Source organism: Talpa europaea (genome assembly GCF_964194135.1).
Source record: "Talpa europaea genome assembly, chromosome: 14".
In the NCBI taxonomy this organism is placed as follows: domain Eukaryota; kingdom Metazoa; phylum Chordata; class Mammalia; order Eulipotyphla; family Talpidae; genus Talpa; species Talpa europaea.
This window is the reverse complement of record NC_140082.1, coordinates 30,283,685-30,309,421: the sequence shown is the minus strand read 5'-3', so window position 1 is coordinate 30,309,421 and position 25,737 is coordinate 30,283,685. Positions and strand designations below refer to the sequence as shown.

Sequence of the window (25,737 nt, the reverse complement as noted above, 5' to 3'; positions counted from 1 at the left end):
AACTTAACTGTGCCCCAGGATGAAGTTCAATCATATTTATAAAAATACAAAAATATACAGCACATCTCCACTATACACGATCAGGTATGCAAAGAAGAAAAATTACCAGACAATTAGAGATCAATTAATTAAAAGCAATGCAGAAAGAACACACATGATAAAATTAGTAGTCGAGGACATTAAAACAGTAATTATAACTACTTCATATTCTCACAGACTAGAAGATAGAATGGACATATTAGAGATCATGGAAAATATAATCAGATTCTACAAATGAAAACTATACTTTTTTTTTAAAAAAAGATTTATTTATTTATGCACACAAGAGCTGGGGTACAGGCCAGAGATGCAGGGGGGTGAGAGGATTCACCAGAGACAGAGTGGGGAACAGAACAGGGAGACTGACTGAAAAACACTGCTTTGAGAGGAGCAGTGGGCAAGACAGGAGAGGTCTGCTTCGCCATGTGGGTTGCTCCTGGCAGGTCGGGGATTGAACTCGTGCTGCAGAGGCTGCAGATTGCTTCATAGTGTGGTACTTAACCCCTTGTGCCACCAGGGAGGCCCTGAAAACTGTATTTCTACATGAGGTTAACAGCATATTAGATACTATAAAAGGAAAGATAAGACACAGCAAGAAACTATCCAATATGAAACGCAGGGAAAAATAAAAGGAAAAATCCAAGTCACCGGATATAGTTGTAATTGAATCCCCATGGGAGGGTAGAGAGGAACAGAAAATATATTTGAAGAAATGAGTCAAGATAATCTAAATTTGCTAAAAATTATAAACCCACAGATTCAAGAAGTCCAGTGAACTCCAAACAGAAGAAATTTAAAGAAAGCCAGACAAAGATACGTAATATATAAGTTTCCTGAAATCGGTGATAATGAAATTCTAAAGCAACTAGAGAAAAAATACACATTATATAAAGAACAAAAATAAGAATACTGGCAGCTTTCTCACTAGAAGAAATGCAAATTAGAAACCTGTAGAACAACATATTTATTAAAAGAAAAAACTCCCTACCCTAAAATTCTCTGGGAACTACATAAAATACATTTAAAGTTATTTACCATTAAAATTAGTTTAATTTCAGTAGAAATAAACCAACTAAATCAATATCAAAGAATGCTAACCATTATGAAAAAAGTTTTGTTCTGGGACCTCCCTGGTGGCGCAAGGGGTTAAGACACAATCTATGAAGCTATCAGCAGCCACTGCAGCACAAGTTTGATCCCCAGCCAGGAAGGAGACCCACTTGGCGCAGGAGACCCCTCCTGACTCACCCACTGCTCTCCTCAGCAGTGTATTTCAGTCAATCTGCCTGTTCTGTTCCCCACTCTGTCTCTGGTGAATCCTCTCACCTGCCACTCCTCTGGCCTGTACCCCAGTTCTTGTATGCATAAATAAATAAAATCTTTTTTAAAAAATTTTTGTTCTAAAATGCATTAAGTATACTAAGAGTTCTGAAAAACCATAGTAAATGTGTGAGGAGCCCTACATTTAATGAATGAAAATTGAATGGGAAATATAAAACACCTCTAATAATAATACAGAAAACAATTCTTCTCACAAAATAATTTATCTCACAAAACTGCAAAGTAAGGTTTACTCTAAATATATCATTCTAATAGATTTAAAAAAGGATAAATACAGAAATATCAGAATCCCAAAGGTCCAATCTTACCTTATTACTATCTGAGAAATAATGTGAATCCTTCCATAGCCCCAAGGAAGGTTTAAGACAAACCTCCTGGATATAATCCAAGGATTACTATTACAAAAAACCCAAAGGAACTCATTAAAATATCAGAAGTTTATTACTCTGTAAATGCAAAGCCTTTTTCTTGTAGAGAAGCATGTCAAATAGCTTTTCAAGTACTTACTAGGTTTCAACAATACTATGTTCAACACTACTGAAAGTTTTAGGTATTTTTAAAACTTAAATTTTCAATACACACTGCCAAGAGTAAAGATTAGTTACACTGTTTATGAGAAACAACCTAACATTTGTTTTTAAGGTTTTCTTACCTTCTGGTGTTGGTTTGTCTTGAGGAAGATCTGGCATATTTTCATCCAAAAGATCAGCTAAGGACTGAGAATTTGCCAGCAATTTCTGATAAGACATAGCAAATTCCTCATACTGTTTATGTCTATCTTCACTTAGCTCTCCTTTAGAATGCAGAATACGCCTAAAAACAAATGGTAAAATAATCTGATATAATAAAATGAATGTGATCTTGTATAGCTATGCTGGGAATGTTTCATAAATTTTGATTTTATCAAACAAACTTAGAACAATCTTCAGAAACTTATTTAAAAATTTTAAAAAGTATCTAAAAATTAAAATTGACATAATCAAATTCACCTAAATAATTTTAACATTTTTCTTCCAAGAATATGAAATGATCAACAATTATGCCTGCAGAAATATATTTAGCAATATGCCACTATATGGTTAAAAATTTTTTAACACTTGTTACAGTGATATTCCCAAGACATACAGGGAGCCAAAAATATTTTACACACCTAAACAAATAAGCTTTCAAATACAGGTTACAGAAAGAATCACAGTTATCTTTAAACTTTCACAATGATGTGAATTGAGATTATATTTTGAAAAAGCCCATGTTTCATGACATTAATTGTCAATTTATTGAGCAAGTACTGATTATCCATTTAACAAATATTAACTGAACAAACAATCCACTTAATCAAGGCCAGGCCATTTCTAGGAGCAAAGGACACAATTATTTTTCCATTCTGAAAACAGTACATTAAGTTACCCATAATTAGAAATACAAAGCTATTGAAATTTTTCAAAATTTATGAAAGTCTTACTGTATTAGTATTGGTGGTTGAGATGTCCATGGCTGGATGCACTTTTTTTTTTTAACTAAATATCGATGTAGTATAGTAGCTGATATTTACAAACCATACCGCAAATATAGTCCAGGTTGCAAAAAGTCTATTACAAGTGAAAATAATACTTAAACATTTGTTTTATACCTTGTCATTTGAGTTTTCTTATGAACAGTGAAGAAAGTCAGCTATTTCTGGTGGTATATTCTTAAAAGTTATAGAATATAAAGTACAAAAGCCATGACCACGCATATATTTTCCTGCTTATGTGGAGCGATTTCCAAACTTTCCCATCTTACCCTATTACTACATATAAATTTTTGTTTAAATGCTGTAATAGTTCAAATATCATTTTAGACTATCAGTTCCCATTACTAGAACAAGATAGAGCAATGCATACATTAACTATTCATTAAATCAATCTTTTTCTTCTTTTATTTGGTCCTAACATGATAAATTTTCACTCATTTTCTTATAATTTAAATATACATTAAGACTATTCATTCTATGAATAGATTGGCTAAATGTCAAAATAATTTAGTCATTAACACAAGCTAAAAAGTATTTCACTAAAAAGTAAAAACATTGTGATTGAAGGCCAGTTTTTTTCTCTTTCAAACACTTATTTCAGACAAATCTCACAGGAAAATACACAATGAAGTTGTTTTTGCCAGTAAGTTTTATAAAGGAATCTTAGAAATTAAAAAAAAAAAAAAATCCAAGACATTTTTAAAATATTCAACCCACGAAAAAAAATGACATTGCTTTGAATGAGACTGTGAGAACTTTCAATTAGAAGTTAGTCATTTTTTAAGTTAAAAAAGTCATTAAAGTTAAATAAGTGAGTTGAATACTGAAAAGTAGGCTGTATTAGAGAAAATGTTAAAAAATAAAAACCGGAGTTTATTCTGAAGTCAATTATGATTAAAGGAATAGCAATATTTCTGAGATTTCAAAACCTCTAACAATTACAGTTATTTAATTACTTGAAAAAGAAAATGGAAAATATCTCAACATAACCTGGAGCTCTATTTTTCTAACAAGTTCTGACATTCTGATCATCTATACATACATCCTATTTCAAGGTATGCCATAGTCACTAAAGACTGAAGATAGAGAAATAGAAGCAAGGTGATAACTATTTCATCAGAAAAGTAATAGTCCTTTTTTGTATCAACCACACTTTCATATTACCTGCCTGTGACTTTACATTGAGACAGTTAAAGATGATTTAATTCTACAATGGCACCCTGTGTATGCATTACAGGTCCTTTCCAATCTATCAGACCAATTTAAAACTTTGAAGTTTCAAAGATACTCTGTATACATCCCTAAATCTCCACTTCATGATCAAATTTTTTAAGAGTGCTGTGACATTACCTTCATGAATATGTCCTTAGGCTAAAATTCAGTGAGAATCCTCATGAAAAAAAGTTTAAACTTTGGTTAGTTTTTCAAATCATATCTTACACTAGGCACTTGGTAAGTAGTAAAAGATGTCTGTGAAATAGCATTAGAATTATGACATCCAGAAACTTAGTCATGTATATTTTCCATGACTATTTATTTAATATACACTGACTAAACATCTAACTAAACCCACAGCATGAAATAAGACCACAGGGTTCAACCAGAGAATAACCCATCATAGGTGCCTAAAGATTCAAAACCCTCCATCATTTAGTGATTCTAATGAAATTTAAATGACAAAATTTTAATGAATGTACTTTACATTGCAGCTTTTATAATTTTATAAAACTCATAGGAAAAGGTTTTCATTTTGACTAAATTTTAGAAGATCTATACGAGGGAATAAAACATTGCACAGCACATTTGACCAGAGTTCCTCTTCTGTGTATCAGTGATGTCACAAAAATTTCTTACATGAATCCCATGAGAATATATCACTAAGCAAAATCAAACTAAAGCTATCACTTATTTACATTCTTCAGAAGCACATCTAGTATAGAAAGTTGAAAGAGAACATTCTTTTGAGAATCTCATAAATCAGATCAACACATTTTTTTCTATGAAGATCCAAGTACTTTAGGCTTTGCCTACCATGTAGTCTTTGTGGCAAATATCAGCTCTGCTGACAACATACAGACAGCTAGAGTGTATAAAAAAATAAGTGTGACTATGTTCCAGTAAAACTTTACAGACGCTGAAATTTGAACTTCATATGATTTTAATAACTCACATAATATTCTTTTTTAAGTTTATCCAACCTTTTAAAAGGTAAATACCATTCTTAGCTCACAGGTTATACAACAACTACTGGTAGGCCTAATCTGACCTGTAGGGCATAGCTGCCTATAGCTATCATAAATGCAGTTTATTAAATCAGTACCACTGCTGAGATCATGGCAGGGTACTACTGGCACCATTTTAAATATGAAAACACAATAAATTCCATCTTATTCATTATTATAAAAACACAAGAAAGTAGATCTCCTTCACCCAATATACATATATATGTAGTGTATATATACTTTCTAGAAGCATCCTTAATATATATCAATCCTTTACTGGTAGAAGGTCTTTTATATTACCAATTTGTTTAAGTAATAATGACAGAAAATAGCATATTCTTGAATTAAGCATTATATCTGTAAAATAAGAAAATTCACTAACGCCTCAAAAAATTCTAGCATTGTGACATTTTGTTTTGCATTTTTGTTACTTCTCGACTTTCTTGCTATTTCTTTTTGTATAGTATTTACATGTTTTATAGTTTTAAATAATGAATTTTAAAAATAAGCTATAAAAGTTTAACATTCAAATTTTCAAAATCATAAAAAGACTCAGAGATGAAAGATTAGACAACATATTAATGGTGAACTCATATTTACTGAATACTTACATTTGTGTCACATACTATTACTAAGTGCATTTACACATGAATTCACTGCATCTTTTGCATCTACAGATGAGGAAACTGAAGCAAAGAGATTCAGGTAACTTGTCCAAGGTGAAGAATTAATAAATAACAGATCCATCACTTGAACCCAAGCAATCTGGCTCCAAAGTCTATGCTTGTAACTACTGGAAAATACTGCTTTTCAAAGCAAAACTATCCACATCATACATTATTCTGAAATTAGAATAGTTCAAATGCATACATCTAAGGCAAGACTTCGCACATGGAGGTGCTTTTTGTATATCCTTTTTTGGGACCTTCTTTAGTTTAGAGGTGACTTGGCAAGTCAGTGGCTAATATGTTTATTAGACACTTTAAAACTGCAAGTACTAAATCCAAACAATGATTATTATGGAAGATGTGAAAAATATAGTAGAAAAAGGTAGGAAAGAACCTGATTCTGTCAGTTGTTCTGTAGGTTACACTGGGTAAATTCTTTAATCCCCAAATCTGCTGTCACCTTTAAAATGTTTCTTTCAAGCCTACAATGAGGATCCATTAAAATCACACATGATGCACTCTATTAATGTAACAGTATTTTCAAGAGAAAGAAAAATGCCACAGTCCATTGTAACAAAAGCAAACACTTCAATATCAAGTATTATTTTGATCTTCTATTAGCCATATTAACAAAAGAAAAAAGTTTTGGCACAGATAAAATCCCTTTAACCTTTGACCTTATGTAGTCATAAGGTCAAAATAATATAAACATATGGCCAAAATCTTTAAAAAAAATCATGAGGCACATCCATAAATAACTACTAGGTTTTCATTTTCATCTCCTTTAGCCCTCAGTCAAATTTTCATGAAAATTAACTTAAATATCCTTTTGGTTTCACTTTAGAATTTGGTTATGAGTGCCTTGTAAAATGCTATATGAGAAGACACTAGAACACACTAAAAGCATAACAGTACTCAATCAAATATGTTAACCAAGTATGTGAAAGTCACTGAATAGTAATCAGAGCATATCTGAAAGGTGACAATTTAAGAGCACTTATAAAATCGTTAGTCCTTTTATGTTTAAATTACAGTAATACAACATGTTAATAGTGCAATCTATCAAAGAACCTACATGTAAAGGAAAAATACAACTTACCTGGAAAGAAAGTGAAAGGTAAAAAATAATATTCTTTAAAATTTAAAATGTTTTAAACTCAAATTTATTAGAATTCCCTCAACCCAGGCTGCCCTAGCTTAGAACTGTAAGTCCCTCATGGGCTAGAAACACAACTAGCTATCTAATACCCATGTTATCAACCCATAAGAAAAACTGAGACACACCAGGTCTCATTTAGTCACTATCTTCATTCATTCATGTCTTTTGAAAAACAGAGGTTTTATTACTCTATTTTGAAAAAAATTAGTTGAAGGAACTTTCAATTATAGGTTTTAATGAGTGTAGGCTAAAACTTCAAACCTCTAAAAAAAGTACAACCTCCCTCCCAAATGACCAAAAGCATTTAGAATTCATAGATTGAAACCACTATGTATTTGAGGTGGTTTTTTTAACCATCATTATGCTCTTGAATAGAGACTTAATTTAACTACCTATTGGTCTTAAATACCTGCTACCTTAGCACTTAAGATTTCTAGCATTATCATGCCTAAGAGAAGTCCTACTGAGAAAAAATACTGCCCATGATTTATTCCTATGATGTAGTAAAATCCTGAAAACACCTAATGGAGGGTAGTATGCAGTGACTGGGAGGGGGAACTTTAAGAAATGGGTCATTTTAACAGAACACTGTAATGCACTCTCCTGGAAGTAAAGTGACTAACATTAGGCCAAGAACAGATACTGCACTAATCTATTCCTCGTCTCTTTTTTCACTCAGTATTAAATCTTCATTACAGAGACTGCTCAAATTGAGACTATCTTAAGGCATGAGTGATTTATTAAATCATATGCCAATTATTTTCTATATTGTGATTAAGATGCTCACATCCCACAAATGATTGCATCTAAATGGACAAAGTTTCTCATGATAAAATACTGTCACTATCGAAAGTAAATTTATTATCAGGGCCTCCCTGGTGGCACAAGGGGTTGAGCACCGCACTATGAAGCAATCCACAGCCTCTGCAGCGTGATTTCAATCCCCGGCCAGCCAGGGAGAAACTTACATGGCGAGGCAGACCTTTCCTGTTGCGCCTGCTGCTTCCTCCGCAGTATATTTCAGTCAATTCCCCTGTTCTGTTCCCCACTGTCTCTGGTGGATCCTGTCTCTCTCTCTCTCACACACACATACACACCCCGCATCTCTGGCCTGTGCCCCAGCTCTTGTATGCATAAATAAATAAATCTTTTTTAAAAAATTTATTATCAGTAAATACCTTATCTAAGATTAGTAATTCTATACCTAAATGAATAAAAGTTTCTAAGATAGGAAAAAGCCAAAGTTATGACAACCCTTTATCAGGATTAAAAGTCTAACAGTGACTTAAATTATGAAAGAACAGAGGGCTACTTACCAAAGCTCAATGTGACCAATGATTAAGTACAATTAATAGTATACATGAATCAATGTGAAAATTATCATTAGGCTAAAATAAAAGTACCTCAAAATTTAAGAGATAATCAAGTCTGTTTTTAGGCTTAACAAATTATTTCCCTAATTCAAGATAAAGAAGTGGCTTGGTAGCAGTTTACTTGAGAAATTAGACATTAGAATAGGAACCTAACAGTCAAAAGGATGACAAGGCAGCTATAAAAACTACTGGAACTTTAGGTCATAGGAAAAAAAACCACATCCAAAATAAACATCCTAAGGATAGTGAAGTGTTTGCAAATCATAGAGCAAATTAAAGGAATTAGAGTATTTAGCCTGGAGGTAAAAGGGAAGCATCCTGCAATCTGCAAAAATGTGAGATAGTTGATTATGAGGGGAAAAAAGGAGATAGGTCCCATACCAGTATTTCTCAAACTATCTTTTGGTAAAGGAATAATTTTTTCCCCCAAACAGTGCTGACACTTTTATAAAATACAGCAACAATATCACATATGTGGAAAACTGCTACAAAAATGTATAGTCCGTTTCTTAAACGTAATTCATTACGGACAGGTAAACAAGTTCATGGATCCCCACTTACTGTAGCTTTAATCCATCTACACCAGAAAAAAATAACTCAAAGGGAACCATTTTATGAGGCGCTAAATTTCAGCTGAAATTCCTAGCAAATAGGTGTATCCAACATTGGAATGGCTCACTCTGGGAGCTCCTCTGGGAGAAACTGAGGCAGAACAATTTATATGTTAAATAATTAGCAAAATGGATTTCTATACTGGAAGAGTGATGGGATTAAATCAGTGTAGAATCTGTTAGCCCAATCAAAAAAATACACAAAACCCTTAAAGTAGCCAATAAAAAGTAATTAAAGGATACTTGCAAAATCAGTTGTGATGTATTAGGTCAAACATATGGGATAAGAACTAGGACAATGACAAAACACAGTACAAATCATAATTAAGAAACCTTAAATATTTGGGAATTATAAGATTACCATTTTACTTTTAAATCCATTATTGACTATATACATTCTGAAGTTGTCCCTTCAAATTTTTAAAGTCTTTGCTATTCAAAAGCACAAAGAAGGATGACAATCCTTTTTCTTTTTTAAAAGAAAACACCACTGCCTTTTTAAATTCTCACCTGATAACCTTCAACCACCAGGGTTTAGCCATATATCTCTGCACCCTAACTTATCTGTACTACTGGCATACACTACAACTATTTTTTCCTTCTCGTTAAGTCAATTATTTTCTAGCGAAAACTACTTAGTCCTCCTCCACTGAATATTCATGAAAATGGGAAAATGTAGTCCCCCATACTAATTCCTAATTAATACCAACTTCAGACTCTCAACCATGCAATTTAAATAGTCAAAGTACTCAACTAAATGCTACTGCTCTTGCCTTTCTGTTTCTCCTTCAACTCTTCCAAATCCGCCCTCTATAAAAGTCGAGTAATGCCCATGAACTCCATCAATTTCTAGCTCGTTGAGGCCTCTGAAGTACAGATGTGACATCTAAGTCTACAGTATCTGGTAACAATCAAAACTGGTCCCTAAATCAGGTCTCTTCAATAATTACCACTGGCACATACATCATTCCTTTAAATGGGCGTCCTCAGGAGGAAGACTCCTGTAACTGCAGTTTACAAAGCTGCACTTAACACATTTTATTCACTGCTAATTTTGTGCACTATTTTCAAATTTTCTGATCTAAATATACCAATAATAATCGACATTTTCTTAAAAAGAACAAATACCAACAGTGACATCAATAAATTAAAATACAAAACAATGAAAGCAAACCTGTTATAGAGAAGGAACAGTGAAATGCACAGAAAAATAACTGCAGGTACGTTAAAGTAACAGAAAAGAAAATTCATCCCTCATATTATAAAGAATCACAGGAAAACATTCACAAACTAAATATCAAATACTTGCTAGATTTCTTTTAAAATCAGACAAAACCTATTATAGACTCACATTTAAACATGAGTACTTAGACTGCTACACTTTGAATTTTCCTGGAATATTAAGAAATCACCTGTAATGAGCCCTTTTCCACAAGTTCTCTCAATGGCATGAAGACTTTTAAAATTTTAAGTATGAGCTCCAAAATAAATTCTCAATTCTGAGAAACATTTGAAAATCACCTGTTTTGTCTCTCAGTATTCTGTAGCTCCCTGTGGTCCCTTTTCAGATGTTTGGTCAAAGACGTAAAGTATTCTTTTAAAAGGTTCTGGAAAGGTTGTTGTTTCTCTGGACTAATTATCTCACTAGGAGGAAAACTCAAATTAAACTTCTCTGCAGCATTCTTTACTTTCCGTGGTACAAGTCCAGCAATATCATCTCCACAATGTCGACAAAAGCTAATCACCACGGAAACATGAGTATGGGATTCCCGATCAGCATTAATAATATTTTTAAGCTGTTCATAGATTAAGGAAAGACCTTCCTTATCAGTGAAAATCCCAACTATTGTCAATTCTGCAATGAAACGCAAATCAGTTCTTAACTTGGTAATGTTAGGTGTCTTCTCCTCTTTCCTTGCTTCAAAATGTTTTTTCCAAACCTGAAGAAGTGATGGGGCAAAGTCAGCATAACGCTGGTGAAAGAGAGAGCATAAGTGCACAGCACAATTTACATCAGATATTTTTAGCTTTGCTTCCACAATAGAAGCTACAGCTTCTGCAATGTATTTGCTTAAATTTAGGCCATTGAAATCATGGGACAAGGAGTCTCTCTGTTGTTCTGTAATAGTTTTTAGTTTCTTGACAAAAGCAGTATTTTTCTTCAAACTTGAATCTAGTCGGCTAAAGAAATTTTCCTCTGGTCGGTTATCTGGAGCATTTTGGTTTTTGATACGAAGTTCTTTCCTTAGCTGATGTCGTTCCCAAGCTTCTTGGTGAAGCTGAAGGGATTCTTCTTTCTCTCTATATAAAAAACAAACAAATATATGAAAGATCATGTATATTTTGAAGTATCACTGACAAAGCCTCAAAGAATGAAAGCCAATACACATCAGAATCTAAGAGGAATGAAAGATAGAAACAGCCCTCATCACTACTTTTAATACATTTTGTTAATGACTTAAGATAATGAGAACCCAGTATACTGATACTACCAAAAGTGGTAGAGTGGAGGACTCTAAATAACTAGATTAAAAATAAATCTGCAGATGATACATTAAATGAATAAAACTTTTGTTGATTATATCAATATATACCTCAGTTAAAAAAATGAAAATTTGAGAGGCCTCCCTGCTGGCGCAAGGGATTAAGCACTATACTATGAAGAAATCCGCAGCCTCTGCAGCACAAGTTCGATCCCTGGCCGGCCAGGGAGCAACCCACATGGCGCAGCAGACCTCTCCTGTCTTGCCCGCTGCTCCCCTCAGCAGTTTATTTCAGTCAGTCTGCCTGTTGTGTTCCCCACTCTATCTCTGGTGAATCCTTACACCCCGCATCTCTGGCCTGTATGCATAAATAAATAAATCTTTAAAAAAAATTGAAAATTTGAAAAACTGGATAAAACATGAAGCTTACTAAGGAAAATATAATAATATACTAGGGAAGGATATAAAACCTAAAACAAAAGTATTTGGAAAACAGGAGGGAAAATGTTGACAAAAGAGTTTGAAAAATAAACATTCTAAAAGAATACACAAAAATGTTTTGAGATATTAAGTACCATTTTTCTCTACTTCAGTATTAAAGAACCTTACTAGGTTTGGGGGGGGGTCTTAAAATTTTAAGTATGATTAGAAAAATCTGAAAAGGAACCAGAGAAGAAGTATCAAATAAAAGCCCTTTAATAAAAGAGGTTAACAAACTCAGTTTATCCTGAAAATATAGGTTAAAATAAGTTTACCTATGCTGGTACCAAAAAAAAAAAAAAAAAAAAAAAAAAGGAACATGTTTAAAATGTAGTATAACATAAAAGCTTTGGCAGGAGAGGAAGGGCAGAGACACAATCTGATTTTGAGATATCATCACAAGCAACTTTAAAATATGTTTCCAAAAAAGGTGGATTTCCATCTTTCTAAGTCTCTTGGTCACACTCAAAACACAGCATTAGCAGTGAGAGTACCCTTAAGAAAGCATAACTTGGGCCTTCGTGGTGGTGCAGGGGTTAAAGTCTCAGTGCTATCAAGCAATTGCCAGCCACTGCTGGCATGAGTTTGATCCCCTGCCAGGGAGCTAACACGGCGCAGCAGACCACTCCTATCTGGCCCGCTGCTGCCTTCAGGAGTGTAGTTCAGTAGACCTGCCTGTTCTGCTCCCCACTCTGTCTCTGGTGAATCCTCTCACCCTCCATACACTTCTGCTGTAGACCCCGTTCTTGCATGCATAAATAAATAAAATAAATCTTAAAAAAAAAATAGAGGTACGAAAGAACTTTGGTAAGAAAATAGAAGGCTAAACTGTTCTAGAGATCTAGAAAAATTCAGGTTTACAAATAGCTTTTTAGATTATATATATATGTATATATGAACACAAGAGCTTAATGTATTCAACAACTGTCGTTTTTGCTACACTCTGATTGGCTTCCTATAAAGACTACCTTGTTTTCCCATCAGCATATTAAAATTACTTGTATAGATTTATAAGGTTACATACAGATAACTGGAAACATGGAATTGTGCTTAAGGGCAAAGGTTTTAAAGCCAAGCCAACCTAGGTTGAAATCTCAACAGCTCCACTGTCTACTGTGACCTTAGGCAAGTTATTTAACCTATTCAAACTATGCTTTATTAATCTGTAAATTGAGGATCATAAAACTTAACTTCATTAGGACTGCCTCAAGGATATATGCAGATATATTTCTTTCAGTGTCTGACACATAATAAAAACTCAGCAAATAGTAGCCATTAAGAACTAAAGATTTTCACCATGAAAAGAAGGAGTGTTATACCATGAAAATAAAGCTTTAAAAAAATCCAAATGACCCCAGACCTCAAAAAATATTAAAAAGTGTTATTTAGGGCCTCCCTGGTGGCACAGAGATGAAAGACACAGAGCTAGCAAGCTATCGCCAGATACTGCAGCACAAATTCAATCCCCGACCAGGAAGCTAACCTACATGGCACAGTAGACCCCTCCTGTCTCGCCCACTGCTCCCCTCAGCAGTATATTTCAGTAGATCTGCCTGTTCTGCTCCCCACTCACTCACTGGTGAATTCTCTCTTAAATACACACACCCTGCTCCAGCACGTCTGGCCTACACCCCAGTTCTTGTACGCATAAATCAAATTTTAAGAATTACTGCACAAGCATGCCACTAGCCAATGACACCAACGGAACAAGTTAAGATATTCTTAACTTTCAAGGCTGAACTCTTCAGGTTTTGTTTTGTTTTTTATTTAAGATTTATTTATTTATTCTTCACATAGAAGAATTGGTGTGCAGGCCAGAAGTGAGGGGGCGGGAGCGTTGAGAGTATTCCACCACACAGTGGGGAGCAGAACAGGAGGACTCACTGAAATATACTGCTGAGGGGAGCAGCATACGGTAGCTCTCTGGCCAGGGATCAAACTCAGGTTGTAGTAGTGATAGTGCTGAGACTTAGCCTTAGAACACCATAGATTTCTAGGTTTTCTTTAAAAAAAAAAAAAAAAAAAAGAAACAAAACACTGCTTTTCCAAAATACTTCCATCTTTCCATTCCTTCACATCAATAATTAAAATAAATGTTCTTACTTCAATTGGGCAGCTTCTTCTTCTTGCTGACGTTTTGCCTGCTCTTCTTGCTTCTTTCTCTCCTCCTCTTCCTGTTTCTTTTTTTCTTCTTCCTCTTTTTTCTTTAATTCCTCCTCTGCTTTCACCTTTTCTTCTTCTTTTTTCTTGCGTTCCTTGTCTTCTTTTTTTCTCTTATCTTCTTCCAGTTTCTTCTTTTTATCTTCAGGGACCTTAATAAGCTCCTTCTTGGCAGTAACCTTGATCTCATCTTTTGGTTTCTCCCTGCTGCTCACTGGCCGCCTTTCACTGCAGTCTTTTTCCTTGTTGTTTAGTAAAGATTCTTTTTCTTCCATACTTGCTGGCTTTTTACGCTCAGCTGGCATTATGTTACCCAGGACAATCTGCAAGAGTAAAAAAATGCCAGTAGTGTAAATACAGTGACTTTCTGTAACCATTTTTTAAAGCACAACATACTAATGTAACTCAGCAATTATGAGAGATTAAATGCTTAAATAATGAATAATAGTTCTGTGGTAAAATAATTTATTGATTACATTCTGTGTTCTATCTATTAGTATGTCTAAGTACTTTTTAAAAACTTTTTATTAAGAAAAATTCAAATGCAAAATTAGAGAGCACAGTATAAATTCATTATACCTATCACTCAGACTTGATCATTTTCAACCCCCAAAACAACTTACCATTACATCATAAATACTTCAGTATGTATAGAACATTCTGGACCAGCCTTACCCCCAACATTATCCAACTGCAATTAAAGACTTTAAGTTAGAACATCAACAAGCTCTTATGTCCTATAAATCAACAAACAAAATAGACAATTGGAAGACTCACAAATTTCACCCCTTTCCTATATTTTATCAAGCTTTCAAATAAAAAAGCTGGTAACTATGCCAAGTTAAATTAGACCTTTAATCTCTTCATTAGTACTAGTCAAAAATAATCTATAAAAACTGATGATTATGAAATCTATATATTCTGCCTACATCTAAATACAGTAGCCACCTACCCAGGGATTCTCAATCTCAGCACTAATGACATTTTGGGCAAAGAAATCTTTGTTGGGAATGTGGAGGACACACCATCCTGTGTACTGTATGAATTTTAGCAACATGTAAATGCCAGTAGTATCTCCCCAGTTTTGACAACCAAAATTACTCCAGAAATTGCAGAATGTCCCCTGGGGACAAATAAATCACCACCAGTTGAAAACCACTGCACTTCTTGTATATAGCTAGTTTCAAGTAAATTTATTAAAATTAAATAGAAATGAAAATTCAGTTCTTCATTAACTATTCATATTTCAAGTGTTCAATTTCACATGGGACTACTGGCTACCACATTAACAGTATATAGATACAGAATATTTTCATCCTCACAGAGTGTTTTACCGGAAAACCCTTGTCTTTAATACAGTCTCCCATACACTGAATCGGAAATAAACTCTGAAACAAGCAAGCAAAAAATTTCCAACCAAAATTCAGAATTTCAGTGCTCTAAAAGTTTATTTCTTGACTTAAAACCAGTGTTCTAACAATTTCTTTATGGTCAGAGCTTCATGTTTTAGTTCCTAAATCATCTGAAAACTGATTAGAACAAAATCAAAATATTCTATTTAGAAGCACAGGACTGCTTAAACTTTATAGTTTTTTATTAAAATGAAAAGATACCTGCAGTAGTCCTAAATATTTCCAAATATAGGTTTTAAATTACATCTTTAAAAACTAGGTCAGCAAACAAAAATTTACAATAAAATTTTACAAACACACAAAGCATTTACTTCAGCACTGATTAAAATGTTTTCACAAAAAGATAAAACCAGACCAACAGACACTCTAAATAATTTTTGGAGGCACATGCCATAGTTTGAATCTTCTTTCAGTAACCTCTTCCCCTTTTTCTCTTACTCTCTTATTCTCCACTTTCAAGTTCTCTGCATCTATTTTAACCATTACACCGAAAGGCTTTAGTAAACCCCATTGGTGGGACTTGGAACAAAAAAAGGCTGTTAATTCTATTTAAGTAATCATTAAAATATGGAAGAGCAAAACTACTTAACTTATGTGGCAAGACAGTGTTAACACTGACATTATCTGGGACGTGTAGTTTCAATTCTTACAGAGCCTTAATTAAATACATACCTTTAGTGTGAAAAATACCATGCCCTAAAGCAAGCAAATTTTGAGTTACCACTAGTCACTGATACCACAGTAAACATCTTACAAACATTATCTCAGCTAATAATAAAATCTTTATGAGGATAGTATTATTTTTCCTATTTAATAAATGAGAAAACTGAGACTTAACCAAGTAACCTAACCAAGGCCTCCCCAGCTGGTGACAGAACTGCAATCTGAACCCATATTCTTAAACCAAGTTATTAAGAACCTTGAGAGTACCAAAGTGTGAGCTGGAAGACTAGATTGTAGGTACTGACTACGACAAATCACAGAATTATGAATCTCAAAGAGTTTTTACATGTTTTTAACTTTTGATAGATTCTGGCTAAAACATACAGGGGCAAGGTAATTCCTAAGGTACAATACAATCTTATTTAGAAGTATTTGTCACTATATACAAATATGTGTGTGTAAAATTTACATATTCTGATGTGAATCAGCAAAAAGCAACATTTCAGCAACACAAGGAACCAGTTCTCAGACAATAAAAAGAATGGCATTAAAGCATACAATAAAAAAAAGTATACAATAAAAGTCTTTTCGTTTAAGATGATAAAAATGTTAACTTCTGTGAAAACAGTAAGAAATTCACTTGGAATCATAAAGGGTCATCTTTATAAGCTCAACAGTGTCCCAATCTTTTGGGACTCTGCAATATTCATTCACTCAATACCATTTTAAGTACCTACCGAATCAAATAAACTGTAGTAGGCATTCATGAATGATATTCTGCGCTAGAGCATAAAACAGATTTTTAATAAGACCCTTAAGTCTCGGTACTAGTATCTTCTGTGAATCATTTCAGCCTTATGAGGATATACCCTATAGAACTGTTAGAACTAAATTTTGGTGAAAAAAATTTATTACAAAAATCTAAAGGTTTGTGTAAAGGTTTCAACGAAATCTGGGAAAACAACATATGTTCTGAAGTCAGACCTTTGGTTTGCATCTCAACTGCAATCTGCTAGGTACTGAAAATAGACAATTTAACTTCTCTGAGTCTATTCATCAATAAAAAGGAGATACTGCTATCAACCTTAACATTCTTAAACTTCTAGCATAGTAGCTAGCATAAGGGAGGAATTCAGTGTTTATTTTCTTTCACATGGAACATTGAAAAGTTCATCAGAAGATATATTTAAAGACTACCAGATTTTATCAAATCTCAATTTTCACACAGAGGTGGTAGAAAAGTGGCCTGCCCAAGATTATATACAACTGATTTAGTGGCTGGGTCAAGTCTCACTGTCCAGTACTCTTTACTATAGACCCTGACCTAAGATTTAAAAAGCCAAATAAAATATACAAACATCCTGTTCAGATCAACATGCATCTACATGTCATTTAAAAAAATTAAACTGAGCATTATATTACATTTAATATTAAGTTAAAATTATATTGATAAATTCATGCTTTAATAAACAGTCAAGTATTTTATCAAAAGTGTTTCAACTTTTATAAGTAAAAGCTGAATTTTAAATAGATTCTATTTCAAAATAATCAAGATAAAAATTAGTGATCTTTTCAATGGAATATGATCAGCTCTGACAACTTATCTTACTGAGTGCAGTTAAATTCAAACAGTCCTTAAAAGGAAGCCATGCTTCAAAAACACCTTCCTAGCTCCCAAAATAGTGTCCTGGCACTTAGACTGTATATTTTATTTGCTTTTCTAAATATACTCTGAACCTTGAAAAGAAATAAAACTACTTTACCAGTAAAAAGATACAATGGCATATACTGGGAAGCACGGGGGAAAGGAGGTGCAAATACCATATGGATTATGCATGAAATCACAATCAGACTGCTCTGAAAATACTCAGAGTAAAGGATTGTTGTTTTACCTTTTAACTCTGTTATTCCAAATGCTCTCATGGCAGAATTGCACAGGGGCATTACCTCCCTTGTGCCTGCCTTTAAATAAAGTCCTTAGCATAAAGAACTCAGTCAAAGTTTTCACAGCTTTCACCAGAGTGATAATAAATTGCACAAGCTGAATTTCTGATCAACTGCACAATATACAGAAATACCTAAAAACTATGATAAATGGGAGGTGGGAGAGTTTACTTTGATCTGATGCACGCTAGTCACCAGTCCCAAAAGAGCACCTGATCGTACGGTCCAGTGTGTACCCCCAAGCCTGAAAGCAGGCACTACTTCGCCAATCTGGAGCCCAAATATCCTGTAATCACCTCCTTAGTCCAACAGTCCTAAGAAAGTACTATGAGTCTTGGGACGAAGGCAAAAAAAAAAAAAAAAAAAATTAATTAAATAAAGAACCAGCTAGATTATGTGACCAAAAGGACGCAAAATCCATGCCCACCACCCCCAAATTTTCCCTGCCCCTAAGCACACATCTCCCACAACCCCCTGCTCTTGATCCACATTCCTATTATACCTAACACCCTTCCCCGCCACAACTCCCCTTCTTAGGGTATCCACGGTCACCTTCGCGGACCATTGGTGCCCCAACCCCAACTTCTCACCCCACACTGCCTCACCAACGAAGACTGAGGCGCTCGGGCGAGGACATCCTCCCACACGAGCACCCTCTCCACTTCCTCGCCCTCGCCTCCCTCCCGTCTCTGAAGAGCTCTCCCCAGCCTCCTCTAGCTCTACTCCACACCCCCAAACACCCTCACCCCGCCACAGCAGGCTCCCCGCCTCCAGCCCCGAGGCCCAGCCCGGGCCAGGGGAGCAGGCACCCCTTCTTCCGCCCCCCATGCCCGCCCCAGGCGAGGGGCTCCCACGTTAATGGGAGCCTCCGGGACGGGGGTCTGAAGAGGACGACGCCGAAGCCGCGGTCCGTCTACTGCTTGCCGCCCACGAAGCGCTGGGGTGCGGAGTCGCCTCCCGAGTCCCCCAGGGAGTAGGAGTCCAGGCCGGTGTCCCCCAGCCCCGCGTCCCCCCGATCGTTGGAGCGGAGGGGAAGGAGGTTCCCCGGGACTCACCTCGAGCCTGTTGTCAACATTAGCCCCGGGTTTCCCAGCACCAACTCCAGCGCCCGGGCTCTCCCCTCCCCTCCCCCCACCTATCTCGCAGTCGAGGGCCCGCCTTCCCTCTGCTCCCCCTCCTCCCTCCGCCCGCCGGCCCTCCCGCCCGCCACTCACCAGCGCGGCCGGGCTGCGAGTGGGGGCGGGGCGGAGGGAGGCGGAAAGGAAGAAGCTGCCCGGGTTATTGCCAGACTTAAAACAAAGAGTCCGGATCGCTCGGTCGCCGGGATACGGATGTCCTTAGCTTAACCTTGGGGTGGAGGATCGAGAGAAAAGCCCTCAGTGACCACGCGCTTATATAATGGTTTCAAAGTACCCACTTAGCGAGAGGAGAAAATTTTTTCAGACAGGCAGACAACGGGCAGCCATAATCAGCACCTCAGGTCAGGGCCCCAGCAGAGGGGAGGAGTGTTCCGAGGACCGGAGGCAGGAAGTGGATTGGTCGCCAGGAAAGGGAAAGCGCCTGAATTGGAGGTGCGCAAGCGCAGACACTAGGGGGAGGGGGAGGGGGAGGAGAAAGCGAGAATGGGGCGGGGCGGAGCTAACAGGAGGTAAGGTACAGAGGTGGAACAGTAGGAGAATTACGGGGCGCCATTAAGGACAAGTTTGGCCACGTGATTCTCTTGGGAGTTTGCTGGAGCAAACGTAAGGAAGAGGTCTAAGAAAGGAAAGCTTGATTGGATTAATTCGAGGGGGGAGGTTGAGGATTGGGGAAGTTGGAAACTGGAAAAACTGAAGAATATGGCTGGTGAAGAAACTAGAAGTTGGTTAAGAATGGGTCTACTTTTAAGAGTGCCCTAGAAATGCAACAGGGTGGTCCCCAGGAAAGGGTAACAGAAAGACCACAAAGTTCTGTGGGGGAATTTCCAGAAGCGGTTTTTAGGTGTTCTCCATAAAAACACCCGAGCGTGAGGAAGAATCAAGGTATTTCTATACGGATGTTAGAAAGTACCGGTTCCCAGCAAGCAGAATTTTTAAATAACCATAAAATGATCTTCCTGAGTTGTTGAGTGAGATCACCCCTTAAAAAATATGGACAAGTCTTGTCTTTTCCTCCGAATACGAACCCGTCGACTTTTAAAATGGACATCAACTTACCCCAACACAACTTAATTCCGTCTTCGGTTGCTGAAATTGTGCATCTGACCTCCGAATTTTATGGAAAACAGTGCTAAGGGTCTGCCATCAAGATCTAACTGGAATTTCGTACAGGTTGGCTTTGTCTCATCTGGAGCCAAAGGAACAAAGGTGCTAAACTGGTCTTATTTGCGTTTAATGAGCTGCAGGCAACCTCAACTATCGGAGGCAGGCCTAAATACCTTTTCATTCCTTTTTACCCATTTTTCTCTAGTGTTTTATTCCCATCTATTCTTAGCACGCAAATTGCCCACCCAAACTGAAGTGTGGAAGTGTGGATGCTTCCCATAATTGATTTTTCCCCCCAAAACATTACCAATAGGCTATTTATTTAAAGAGTAGTGATAAAGAAAGAGATTAATACCAATATTCTGTACCTTTGGTAAGCAATTTTGAGAGAACCTCCCCCAAATAAATTTACCTGTGCTGTTGATAAATCATTATCCTAAATCGAGTCAATTGCTTTTCATCGGGTGTTAAAGAGAGAGTAAAAATATAGAGATCAAAAGAGAGGAAGAGGGCATTTTTATGGAACGTTTGCTATTTGGCATTTGTTATTTTAATATCACAATAACCCTGTAGGTAGGGTTATGATCCCCATTTTAAAGAAACTGAGTCATAGACTTACTCAAGATCACAAAACTAGGTAATATGTTGAATCTATTATTATTTTCATATCTAACTCCAAAATTCAAGCTCTTTCTGCGATATTTCCCTGCCTTTATGCACACTGTTAGACTGAAAATGCTCCCGTGTTTTTTTTTTCCAAAGAAAAATATGAAACTAGCCACCAAAAAGCCTTCTGATGTGGAGATATCACTTGATATGGAAAAAACACATTGCTCTGAGTGTGTACTACACCTTGATTGAATCCAGCTCTATCTTTTAGAAGCCAATGTTTAATTTGATTAAGCTAGTTTGAGCTACCTGTTTCTTAATGCACCCAACTCATTTTTATATAACTAAAGTTTTTCAAACAACTTTGCCTCTGTCTGCTTAACATTCATTTCTAAAATGAATGTGTTGAGATGTATCCATTCTTACAAGAAATCTGTGTTGAAGATACATTTAAATATGTAACCAATAAGTAACTAGTTACTGAACTAAGTTGAAATTTCTCATGGAACTTTAAAACTGAAAATTTACTAGCACTTGTTTTTATTAATTTCCTCAAAAAAGAGGTGAGGCAATGTGAAATTACTCCTTTTTTAGATTTTAGTGATTAGTCAAAAGAGCAAATTAGATGGCCTTATAAAATGCTCAAAACACTATATAGCAAGTAGAGAAAGCTCAGTAAATGAGGTTATAATCTAAAGCAAGATGTCATTGGTAAATAAGCAAAAAAGTGAAATGGTTAGAATAAATACTACAAAGAAAATAAACAGGGTAATCTGTTAGGGAATAACTGGACAGAGAAAAGGGTGGTTAGAAAAGTCTTCTTCAATGATGCAAATTTTGAAATAATACTCTAATTAGAAGGTCCATGTTATACAACTACAGATATCAAGTGGGCAAGTGCGATTCAGAGTAGAGTTCTGACCTAGAGATGAAAATCTGCAAATCATCAAATTGCTGTCTCAAATGTTCCCTAAAGAACAAATAATATGAGGACAGAGGAGTTCCTGTTGGATTGATGCCATGGGATCAATATTGAGACTTTGTAGGAGACAATTTAGTAAAGTAGTGGGGACAGATTGGAATAGTTAAAGACTAAATTGAAGATGGAAACATTGAAAACAGCTTATTTGAGAAATTTTATTGTGAAGCACATAGAAAAGTCTAATGTGAGGAAGGATTTTGTTTTTATCTTTTACTTTTTATCTTTGTGTGTGTGTTCCCATGTTCTAAATTGGGGGTAAGGTACTCAGCTTGAAAGAATTGTGAGGGAGGGCCTCCCTGGTAGCACAGGGGTTAAGTGCTGCACTGTGAAGCAATCCGCAGCCTCTGCAGCATGAGTTTGATCCCAGGCAGGCCAGGAGCAACCCTTATGGTGCAGAAAACCTCTTCTGTCTCACCCGCTGCTCCCCTCAGCAGTGTATTTCAGTCAGTCTGCCTGTTCTGCTCCCTGCTCTGTCTCTGGTGAATCCTTTCACCTCCCTTCCCCCACATCTCTGGCAAAAAAAAAAAAAAAAAACCAGAAAGAATTGTGAGGGAGAAATTGTGGGTGATTTAGTGAGAAAAAACAACGAAAGAAAAACTTGGAGAGTGTAAAAGCAAAGGAGACGCACAGGTCTTGCCAGGTCTTGCCAGGTCTTGCCAGGTCTTGCCAGGTCTTGCTGAGAACCTACTTTATTAAGTAAAATCAACCACCTACAAATTCCAATTTCTACAGAAGAGATGTAGAGTTAGATTTAATCAGGATTGTTGTTTTTACTCCATGAGCGTAATAGCAGAGAAAAAGGGAATTGGGAGTGCATGCAAGAGAATGATTATAACAAGGTCTGTGGACACTAAGGATGAGAAGAAGGGAAGTTAAAGGAAATGAGGTACTAGTATGAGTGTGAATGGGGCTAAGGGATTGATAGGAACAGAGCTTAAAAAAAAAAAAAAGTGAGAAAGAGCCAAAATTTCAGTGACTTCAAGGGAAAAGACGGACATCAGAAAGTAGTTGTGAAGAGCTGCAGCAGCTAGGCATATAGACAGAAGGAACAAGTACAATATCCCAAAATAGAAAAGATAAAAATAAAAAGAAATTCTATTATTTTTGTCTAAATGGCTCATACTGCAAAGCCCTTTGTGCCAGCCCACTTTGGAAGCCACTGATAAGGTCAAATTCAGAGTCCTCAGCAAGAGCCCTTCATAATGTGTAACTCTTGCCTGTGTTTTGAGTCTCTGCCACATCTCCAAGTTCCACCCAAAACAAATAACCTATACATATAGGACTTCCTCTCCCTTTGCGCACATGTCATGACTTTGCCTGGAATTCCCTTTTCCCCATGAATGTTTTCAGACTAATAGCTCACACCTGACTTCCTCAGGGAAACCATTCTTACTACCACTGCCTCACATGTATGGAATTAGGTCCCTGCCCCTACCTGGCTTCCCATGGTAGCCTCTGAACATCTCAATTATAACCTTAATTATATTATACTGGAAAAATTGCTTTGTGTTTGTTTCCCCCATTGAGACTGTGAGCTTCTTGAAGCTGTGATTTGTAGTGCATTCATTTTGTGTCCTAAGACCATAGAATGCATTTAATAACATTTTTTTAAAGATTTATTTATTTATACAAGAACCAAGGTACAGGCCAGATTCATTGGAGGGTGAGAGGATTCACCAGAGACAAAGTAGGGAACAGAACAGGCAGACTGATGAAACAAACAAACAAACAAATAAATAAATAATAAATAAATAAATAGCAAAGATAGTCAAATACAGTTTTTTAGGCCTGAGTCTTCATACCTTCCATTCCCTATTCTATTGCTTTGATGCCTATTATATTAAAAAGAACATTATTCATTTTAGATATTTGTCCTTATCAAATATCCATTCTTAACAAAGTCTACAATAAAATATTTTTTTAAAGATTTATTTATTTATGCATGCAAGAGCTGGGGTACAGGACAGAGGTGTGGGGGGGTGAGAGGATTCACCAGAGACAGAGTGGGGAGCGACCAGGCAGATTGACTGAAACACTGCTGAGGGAAGCAGCGGGCGAGTCAGAAGATGTCTGCTGAGCCATGTGGGTAGCCCCCTGGCCCGGTAGGTACTGCAGTGGCTGCGGATAGCTTCATAGATTGCATCTTAACCCCTTGCGCCACCAGGGAGGCACCTCTTAGTTTTCATATCTGATCATTACATCCTATATTCTACATCTCCATTAATTCATTTACTCACTCAGTGTATCGGGTGCTAGGGATAGAGCAAAGAAGAAGAGAGACATAATTCCCACACTCTTGTAGCTTACAGTTTAGTGGGAGAGTCACAATGGAGTCACATCATACTCAACATGAATTTAATCAACCATTTATCTTGGACCCCCAAATCTGCCTGTTTTAATTGGATTCTGCCATCTACTGCATAAAAACAAAACAGACTCTATTGTATGAAACATTCCATAGAAAAGTACTTTAATACAATTAGTGTGCAATAAAGAGAAGAGAAAGAATATAGTTAAAATAATTTCCAATGAAACACCCAAAGTTACCATTCCCTCTGGTAAATACCCAGCCAAACAGGGTTGACCCAAAGTGGGGTCACCGAGGCCCTGAAGCTTGCTGCTAGTCTAAGGCACCTTCTGACTGGGAACCAGAGGAAAGGGGCAGAGGGGCTGGGCTAATCTGGAAGGGAAAAAGCAAAATCAAAATATAAGAGAGATAAAGTCTGCCATTGTCAGCCTCCGCACAGGTCTCTCGCCCACATCTCAAGTGTCTCCTTCTGTGTCCCATTGTAACAGGGTGGTCCCCCGGAAAGGGGGAAGTTCCAGGTTTTCTGCTCCACCCAAGGGAGGGTGGAGCTGAGGAGGAAGAGGAGAAGCTGTAGAAGAGACGGAGGAAGGAAGCAGGATGGAGCAAGGAGACCTGGAGGAGGCCCATGGAGCCTAGAGACACGTGAAGAAACTGCGCTTGTCTTTTGGTCGTGGACTGGGTGACACAGATGTGGGTGAGACCCGTGGGGAGGTGACCATGGCAGCTTTTATCTTGATGTTGATTTTGTTCTTTTCCTTCTGGGCTTGTCTGATTGTTTCTGACCCTTTGCTGTGGGTCCCCACTGGAAGGTGCTTTAGACTTGTGGCAGGCTTTGGGGCCTTGTTCTGGGCCGATCCCATTTGGATGGACTTTTACCCACGAGGGGACGGGTAACTTTGGGTGCTTCATTTAGAAACTAGACTCTTTGTCTTACCTGTATTGTTTCCTAGTTTTATTAAAGTTCCTTCCCATTAAAGTCTCATGTGTTTTGTGTTGATGCGGCGGATGGCAGAACCCATTTAGAATAGGCAGGTTTGCGGGGCTTGGGCTGCCCCTCTCCCTGTCCTATAACACCACAAGTCCCTGGTGCAACTCTAAGGCCGAAAAGCAAGTGCAGTTTCTTTACATGTCTGTCTGTCCTATTTGCCTCCTCCAGGTTTTCTTCCTGGTCCCCTTTTATTTCTTCCCAAGTGCTTTTCCCGGTCTCTTCTGGCTTCTTGTGGATGCTCAGCTCCACCCTTTCTTGGTGGGACAGGGAACCTAGAATCTCCCCTTTATGTGGCTATCACACTATTACATTATCACACCTATACTTTTCTAGCCTTTTGGAAAGTCTTACCATGTCTCAAAACCTCGTTCAGACATCTGTGCTCATGATATATCTCTTTCTTGCATGTTTTTACCCCTGTCTGCATTTGCCTTGTTCTTCATCCCTGAAAATTCTGTGTAGAGCCTTCAGCTTGGCAGTTTCCCTAACATACCCGATGTGCTGGCTGCTGCTCTTCTGTGACTGCAGGGCACCTGCCT

General features: G+C 36.9%; 1 protein-coding gene across 1 annotated transcript in view; it reads right to left on the bottom strand.

Moving 5' to 3' along the window:
• The window catches only part of UPF2 (UPF2 regulator of nonsense mediated mRNA decay), a gene marked incomplete at its 3' end in the record, with an annotated part of 78,791 nt that extends 59,607 nt beyond the window's left edge, over positions 1–19,184 (bottom strand). The window contains exons 1-4 of the mRNA XM_084253632.1: positions 19,124–19,184; positions 13,993–14,372; positions 10,448–11,227; positions 2,033–2,193 (exon numbers count right to left, since the gene is read on the bottom strand). Coding sequence (XP_084109758.1) covers positions 2,033–2,193; positions 10,448–11,227; positions 13,993–14,354 — 1,303 coding nt within the window. The 5' untranslated portion in view covers positions 14,355–14,372; positions 19,124–19,184. The remainder of the gene's footprint in view (positions 1–2,032; positions 2,194–10,447; positions 11,228–13,992; positions 14,373–19,123) is intronic.
• Positions 19,185–25,737: the final 6,553 nt, after the last annotated feature.